The 8,534-nt window shown below is 34.8% G+C and overlaps 1 protein-coding gene across 1 annotated transcript in view; it reads left to right on the top strand.

Moving 5' to 3' along the window:
* HDAC9 (histone deacetylase 9) overlaps positions 1 to 8,534 on the top strand; it is a 281,056-nt gene that overhangs the window by 187,881 nt on the left and 84,641 nt on the right. The window contains exons 20-21 of the mRNA XM_026843099.1: positions 93 to 212; positions 535 to 632. Of these exons, the coding sequence (XP_026698900.1) occupies positions 93 to 212; positions 535 to 632 (218 nt within the window). The remainder of the gene's footprint in view (positions 1 to 92; positions 213 to 534; positions 633 to 8,534) is intronic.

Genomic DNA, 8,534 nt, shown 5'->3' with positions numbered 1-8,534 from the left:
GGGGGGGGGGGGGGGTAAAAGAAAGCAGAGCTGAGCTCTCTACACTGAGTTGGACATTATTACATTTGTCATCTGTTTTCTTTCTCCTTTAGGATGTTCACCATGGCAACGGTACACAGCAGGCTTTTTATGCTGACCCCAGCATCCTGTATGTTTCCCTCCATCGCTATGATGAAGGCAACTTCTTCCCCGGCAGTGGAGCCCCAAATGAGGTTAGGTTTATTTCTTTAGAGTCCCATTTTTATTTGTATCTTTCAGGTAATTGCGTTGCATGATTACCCCTAATTTTCTTGTCCTTCTCTGGTTCTCTAAATTACACCAGATTACCAAATTGTCCACTGGGAGCAGGGGACCAGTGGAGAACAAGTGCATAACCCAGAGCAGTCCTTGTCAAACAAGGCTGGGCTGATCTGACATGTTGTTTGATGTTTGTTTCTAAAGGCCACTTGAGAATTTTTTTTTCCCTTTCTCTTTCTTTTCCTCCTCCTTTTTCCTCCTCTTCACTCCTTTTGGCATTTTATTCTTATTTTTCAGGTTGGAACTGGCCCTGGTGAAGGGTATAACATAAATATTGCTTGGACAGGTGGCTTAGATCCTCCTATGGGTGATGTTGAGTATCTCACAGCATTCAGGTTGGTACCTTTTTCTTTTAAAGTTATGAAAACTGGTTGTAGAACATAAGCACATGAATAAGAGTTAATGTAATCTTGAAAGACAGGAGAATGACCCATGGTGAAACTAACTTAATATTGGTATACCAGTATGCAAAAGCTTAGTAAATAATAAAACCGAATAATTTAATTGTTGTGATCATCCACTAAGAATTTACAAAAAAAAATCTAATTATTTAATAGGTCACTCATTTTATCATCATTGTATCGACCAGTAAAATGACTTTGAGCTTGCTCACTTCTCTACCCACAAAATTTAAATGTAGGCATTTATACCAGCAGAAGAAAATTGCTGTTCACGTTCACTTTGATTGCAATTACATGCAAGTTGAGCAGATAGAAAGCAATAAGAAGCATGGTCCAAAGCCAGCGTTCCTCATTCACTTAGAAGCCTCATCATCATGCTCACAGATTTGACCAGTTGGCTTTTTCTGTGAATTGCAGTGAAGTGTTATTTACTTAAAAGCAAATAATTGTGAAATGTCTCAGTAGTAATGATAGGAAATGTTGCATGCTGTGTTTCTCTTTGCTTTCAATAGCTCATTCTAAATGAAATTTCATTCTTTCATAGGTGATGCGTCACAATCTTTAGTCTTATTTTCATGGGACCAAAGGAGATAAAACCAGTTTTAAACAGATTACTTTAGACTTACAGTAGTCCTGTCTTTCATACACCTTTTCCTTCCATTGTAAAGTAGTCTGGTGGAAGGGTTTAGTGGGCACTCACCTCACAAGATTGGGCAAACGCTACATGTTTGAAAAGAGTTTTAATTTAGTGGAAAATGATATGTAAGAAAGGCAATGAGACAACTAACATGTATCTCCAAACACTTTCAAGCACTTTAGTTTGAAGTACTGCATTTACTTTATATGGCCTTTTACTATATTCTATTGAAAATACATCACAAAAATTATAAAACTAATCTGGGGTTTTTTTGTTGTTTTTTTTTTTTCTGAAGCACTCCACTGCAGTCCATGAAATAATATGCATAGGATCTGATAAACACACCTGAATTCAAAGTCTAAACCCTAGACACAGAAATAGCCTTACATATTCACAATATCACAGTTATTATGGAAAAGGCTTTAATTTTAGTTACATTTCCCTGTATTTAAAAAGGTCTAAACAAATAGTGGCAGGCTCCAAATTTTCTACACCTCAGTATTGCCTCAAGCTTTTTCCAAGTTTGTCTTATTCTTTGATGAGATTTTACAGAAGTTAGGGGACTGGGTAGTTTAAATCACTGGTATTTGTGTCTGATATTAATATAGCTGGTATTATGACACCAAAGTTCTTGGATTGGAACCAACCTGTCCCATTAATGATATAGGTAATGTGGCCATCTAACACTACAGAGAATGATGGTCCCAGCTTATTGAACAGTTTACTCTCATGTAACTGAGACTGCAACCATAGTAAGTACCCTTGTTATCCTGACAACAAATACCTCAGCTTAATATATATATTTTCAAACATGTACTTTGCAGTTCTAGTTTAAGGCACACTAGTAAATATTTTAGAGCAGCTCATATAGCTGCTGTATCTATTACTCTGCTTCAGTGTTAGATGGAATTTCAATCTCAGCAAAGCAAAGTAAAATTCATGTAAGCTGGTACACACTGACTAATCATTCGCAGACATACCACTAAAATAAATGCCTAAATATATATACATTTTTTTTAAGTGCAGATAAATTCAAAGCAAAGTTTGGGATTTCCCTTAAAAGAATTGCTGATGGTGCAAAATTTAATGATGCTATTTTAAATTCATCCATTTAATCTTGCAAATAATGTTGTAATTAATGTGAAGGTTATGCATTGATTTAATAGTTAATTGCTTTTTTTTTTTTTAGAAGTATAATGCTGTTGACTGATTACAATAGATACTGCTGTTTTGTTTTTCTCCAAAAGAGTAAGAATAACAGATGTTTCCCTTCACCCTAAGCCCCTTTTGCCTGGGAACAGTCTTTGTGCCCTCTGTAGGACTTATTGATATGGATTTGGTATGACTGGCATGACAGTTTTGAGTGGGGATCAATGAAGCAAACAGCATGGAACTTTGAGGGGTAAATGCAAAAATCTGTAAATTACATAGGATAGACCAGGTAACATTTTTCTATGGATCTGGTCTGAACAGTAGGTAAATTTACAACTCCTAGTAAAAAGACACTTAATCTGTGGACCAGAATCTATCCCTGCTATTATTCAAAATGCTACACATGATGTAACCTGTGTTCACAGTTTGGCCAGGACAGAACTGTGAGACAATAGACAGGAAAGAGAGATCCAGAGTTCAATCCTTTAGCCATAGATAGAAAGAAAGGTACAGTCTTGGAGAAAGATCAATAGAAGACTTGCTAAAAACACCCAGCAAGTCAGCTGTTGTTCTGGAGTTTTGACCTGCAATAGACCAGTTTTTAAGAAAATCAAACAGTAAGATTTGTAGATAGGAAAATAGGCTTGATTTTTTTTTTTCAAATCAATTGACTTTAGAGACAGAGTTACAGAGAAGATCCTAACTAAGGGGTAGGGAACGCACTGGACATCCTCAATTGAGATTTTTTCTCTTCATACCTGCTTCCCAGTAGATAGAGAGGTTATGCACTATTCGATCCCTAGCAAAGACAGGAGAGGTTGTTGGTGAAGGCCCTCTCCAAACTAACCAAGGTGTGAATAAGTTTGGAGACAGATGGAGTCTGTTTGGAGAGAAGATGAGGCCTCCTGCTTTCTGGCTGCCTCAAGGTTCTAATCCTTTGAATTCTTAGGAACTGAGAAATTTGCATTAAAATCATCTAAAGCTCCCTAGGGGGTAAACATAACCTTCATGTTCTCACCAGCAGAACCCTAGTTTCTTCCTAGAATTGCACCAAGCACATATTTGAAGTGTCAGTGGCCATGACACTAAGAAGCCCATTACTGCTTGATTGATTGTCAAATTTCACAGCAGAGATCCTTCTGAATGATAATGTCCACTGGAATAGAGACCAAGGCTTTTTACTGCCTCTAGAGTTTTGCCCATAATCAGGTATTATATATGATGATGTGTTTGATATCAGAATCTATTTGTAAAACAGTGTAAGGTTTTACACACAGAGATATATATACATGCAGGTAGCTGATTATTAGTTATTTTCCACTGTATAAATCACTAGGTAAATCTATTTTAAGTAAGTCTTGTTGGAACTGAATGAGATACCACCTCATTCTTCCTCCAAACTGTCTGAGAAAATATTTCTGTTTCTTCAGGAAAGAGCAACTTTCATCTGCAAAAATGCAGAAAATCTGAAGATGAGTTAGAGGCATAACACAGAACAATCACTTCAAAGGCATACTGAGTGAGTGGCTCCAGTGGGACTGTAGTGGGAAACAGGAAAAATTATGGTGCTGCTTTGTGTCTGCCATTATGCACTCTTTCTAGCGCAAAATCAAATTTAAATGGCTGTAGCCAGTTTGAAGATGAAGACATATATAAAATAATATGTTTTCCTTTCCATTTATTTCCCATTTCTACTAAGAAAATATGTTTGCTTATGTTAACTACAAGGAGGTAGTAGAAAATGTAGAAGAGAGAAGTTTCTGTAGAATGGAAAAAAATGCAGTAATCAAATCACTGTATCTTTTAATTTTGCCAGAAAAGTTTTGTTTGATGTTTACCGTAATTAAGCAACTGGTCTAGCTAAAAAAATCCTTGATATAATGTCCTTTTTCTAAAGGGCAGGCACCTTTTCTTTTCCCCTATGATAATAAAAAACCCACAGTTCTTTTCCATTATTTTCAAGATCTGATGCATCTTTCCATCTAGAGATTTTTGTTTCACCATTTACTTCCACCTTTTCAGGTTAAATTTACTTTAGTCTCTTTGAAAGAAATAGTGAATGGTGGCTGTTTTCTAAGAGGATGATCCTACACTGGAATTTATGAGGATGTAGTCCACTCTCTTCTGTCAACAGTTATAGAAAAATAAGAACAATGGTCAACTACTAATGTTCAAATAATTATTTTCATAAGCTCCACATTAAGCTAGATGTGCTCAGTAAAGGAGGCAGCAGACAGAGGCTCAAGTCTGTGTTGTACATGCACACATGTATATGTATATGTATATGTATATGTATATACTTGGAGTTTACAGAGAACAGGAGAGATATGTTTCTGTAGAGCAGAATATAAAAGACACAGGAGGCAGTGGAAACAAATGTGAGTGTTCAGAAGAGGGAGGGAGAAGCAAGAGACAGAAGGAAACTGGGGTGTGCCTTCCAACTGCTTTGCACTGCTTTTATTCAACAAAGGAGCTGTAAATTTAGCTTAACCAGCCAAAATGCTCTGGCTGCTTTGCTCTGCTCCAGAGTAGCATAAAACAGCCACAGCATATCAATGAACCTGGCCATAAAAGCTTACATAAAATGAAACGTGTGTGTATGTGTTTCTTGGAATGATTAGAAATAGCTCATGATAATATTATCTTTGAGTTCAGTTTTTAGCCGTCACATGTATGATTTTAATTTAAGAAGGTGAGCAAATTCAAAAGACATAGGTGACATTAAGGCAGAGTTAAGGATGAACTATATTCGGGATTTAATTGAAAATACATCACAAAATTTATAATTGCCCTAAAATAATAATTTTAAACAAGAGAATTCAAAATTAAAATCGTATTTGAAACCACATACATTAAAAAGTAAAATGAAAGAAAATGAAGGTGTGCAGAAAATCTTCACCGTCTTACAGTTCTCGGTGCTTGTTTTGGGAGAAAATAAATATGTTTAAAACTCTATGTATTCTAATCTCTGATGAAAAATATTAAGAAATATTCTTTGTAGTCATGTGGTGTTACAGTGAATAGTTAAGATTATTTGAGAGATTGCATTGTTATATACCAACCCTTTTCTTTGTCTTATTTTTGGGTTTCCTGATCTGATGACATTTAATTTCAAATTGAAAACTTTGGAAATATATTTTTGTTATTTTTCAAATATATTCTCCTTGTTAACTCTGTTTCAGCATAGGTATTGACTATGAATAATTTTGACTTTTTGAGTTACAATTTCATACATAAACCCTAAAAAGAACACTCAAAGAAAATATTGCTGTGTTTTCCCTATGTTTTCCTCATATAAGTACACATCGATAGTATAGATTTGTATATATCAATTTAATTTTCTTGTAAATTTTAATTTTATAACTTTTGTTCACTAAGAAATTGGAGATAACTTTAATAAGGTTTGTGTATCCTGCTGGTATTGAGTTTCATGGTCGTAAGAATGTGAGAATGTCTGAAAAACAAAAATTCTTTGTTTTAGCTCAAATCACTAGTCTTCCACTGTCGTTAAATGTCCATTTATTCGTGTACTACAGGTGTAGATGAAGTGCACATTCTTGCCTATTCATAATTTTAAATACATTTGCTTTATCTGTGTCATGTCCTTTCTTATTTTTTTTCTCTCAAAATACAGTATTTCTAATCCTTTAAATCTCTCTTCATTTAGTATCCAGTTGCTACATCATTTTACTGCTCATCTCTGAAGCTTTGCTATTTTCTAGAAATGAGCTAAATACACCACATGAGGGCGAACCATCGATTTATATTATTTTGAATATTATTATGTCTTCCTTTGACCTCACTGTCCTGCTATATTGTATAGCTCTCTGAGTAGGAACCTTGGTTTCTGATAAACATAGCAAAAGAATGTAGGAGACAAAAATGAACATTTTTCCTAGCTGTACCTAACTATTTACGGTGAATCATAGAACAATGGTGTATTTTGATAATGTTTAATGAATTCTACCAAGAATAGCTTTTGAGAAAAAAGTTATTTTAAACAATAAACCTAAATACCCATAACTTAATGCTATTATTTTTTATGGCTGCAATGTTCAGAGGTTGCTGCTGAGGCTATATTATCTGGATGTAAATAATATGGTAAGACGCAGTGCCTGATTCAAATGGGAGAGGAAATAAAAAAGCAAGTTAGCTGCTCAGCCTCATGAGTCAATAAAAGAAGTAGATGTAGACAGAACTAATGTCTTCAGAACTTTAATTTATTGCATTATTGGTGAACTCCATTGGCAATAGCCTCAGAGCAGCAAAATGCCATGTTTCTGTTTACCAATGGAAATAAATTATTTATTTCTCGATATTTTACTTTACAATAACTGGTAAAGATTATCCCAGCTATTGTTATCTCTCTTGTTTATCTGCTGACAGCAATATGTTCAGGATTTCACTGCGGGAAGAGGAAGACAGAATCTCTGATCATATGTATGACAGGCAGATAATGAGTTATGCAAATGTAGATGGACATTATTGAGAGTGCTGTTATCTGCAATCCTTCTGCATTGTTGTGGACATAGTACTGCTTTTATGAAGAAAAATATAACTGAACAGAACACAGTCATGGAAACTCTAGAAAACCTATACAACGGTTTCTGTATGGATATATATTCTTTTAGTCACCCACAGCATTCTGCAGTCATAAATTACAGTTTCAATCAGTTTTTCATTTCTGATTTTGTCCACTTCCAAGTGTCTTTAAAAGATGAGCATTTCAACCAGAGATGTTTCTTTTCCTCCGCATAGAAAAAGTCTTTAAGAGAATTCAAAGAAAGGTACACCAAACAGCTATAAAAAAAAAAGACTTAAAGAGTGCCTGAGCAGTTCCTTTTGAACAGGTTTGAAGAAGGTAGAAGTTTTTTTGGAATAATGTTCTTTAAATCTGCTTAGAGTATGTTTCATATGTAAATATTCAATAGTCCTGAGGATTTGTGACTTTTAATTGGATTTTTTTGAGTGTGGTAGGAGAGGTTTTATAGTAAGGGTAAATTTTCATGCTTTTTTCTTATTTCTTGACAAATGTTCTGAGCATTCAGATGATTAGTATCGTGGGGATAAGGACAGAGTCCTTAGGAAATGGAGAAGCAGAGTTAAAAGCATTTGAAACACTGGTATAAACAGCTTTTCAACATTTTGTTATACTTCAAAGTTCACCATAAAACTAAAACTGGCAACACTGTTTATAACCCGCGACCTCTTGTTCTTCCTACTTGTTTATTTTTATTTGGAAAATCTAACTCCTGCTCACCAAAGTACCCTAAATTTTCACCTTTACTGTACCAGGATTTCTAAAACTGTATATGACGCTCCTTTCATTCACTGGAATTACAGAAATGAAACCTTTCATTAAAGAAATTAATTAGTGTCGGCTTACTTTTCTACAGATGCACAGTTTCTTTTATTGACATTGCAGAGTAGGGGGTGGAGGAGAAAGGATAATAAAATATGGCATGTGTCAGGTTTATGTGGTTCAGGTTAAAAACTATTTGATTAAAACCCCAAGCCATACATGGTCTGTACTTTCAAAGTACTGAAAAGTACCTGAACTCTTTTCCAATATAACTGTTTTGCAATTTTTGTCAAGCCAGAAAGATGAAAGAATAGAGGTGTATGGATAAAGAATTACCATATTGTCAAATACTTTGATGGAAAGGTGAGAAATATCACCAGAGACATCCTGGAAGAAATTAAACAGCAGCAAGACTACAGAAGATATTTTTATCCTAAAAGTCAAAATATGTACGGCATTTAGATGGAGATAAATTTCAGGTCTGAATTAAAACACTGAGTGATTGTATAGATGTCCAGCCCCAATTTAAATTTTGTTGCTTTATAATAACTTTTGAGAAGTACACTGTAGCCTGTAAAAAATACCCACATGTTCTCTACTGGAACAACTCCAGACTGTAACAGAACCACTAGATTGCACCCTGGTGCTTTATGTATTGTTTAATTGTTTTCCTTTGGTGGATATTTTTATTAAAAGCCCATTATCCAGAATCAGACAGAAGTGCTGTTTCAAGAACAGCAGAAAC

This window comes from Athene cunicularia (genome assembly GCF_003259725.1).
Source record: "Athene cunicularia isolate RWA chromosome 2 unlocalized genomic scaffold, athCun1 chr2_part1, whole genome shotgun sequence".
Taxonomy (NCBI): domain Eukaryota; kingdom Metazoa; phylum Chordata; class Aves; order Strigiformes; family Strigidae; genus Athene; species Athene cunicularia.
The sequence above is the reverse complement of the archived record's forward strand: the minus strand, read 5'-3'. Positions and strand labels throughout refer to the sequence as shown.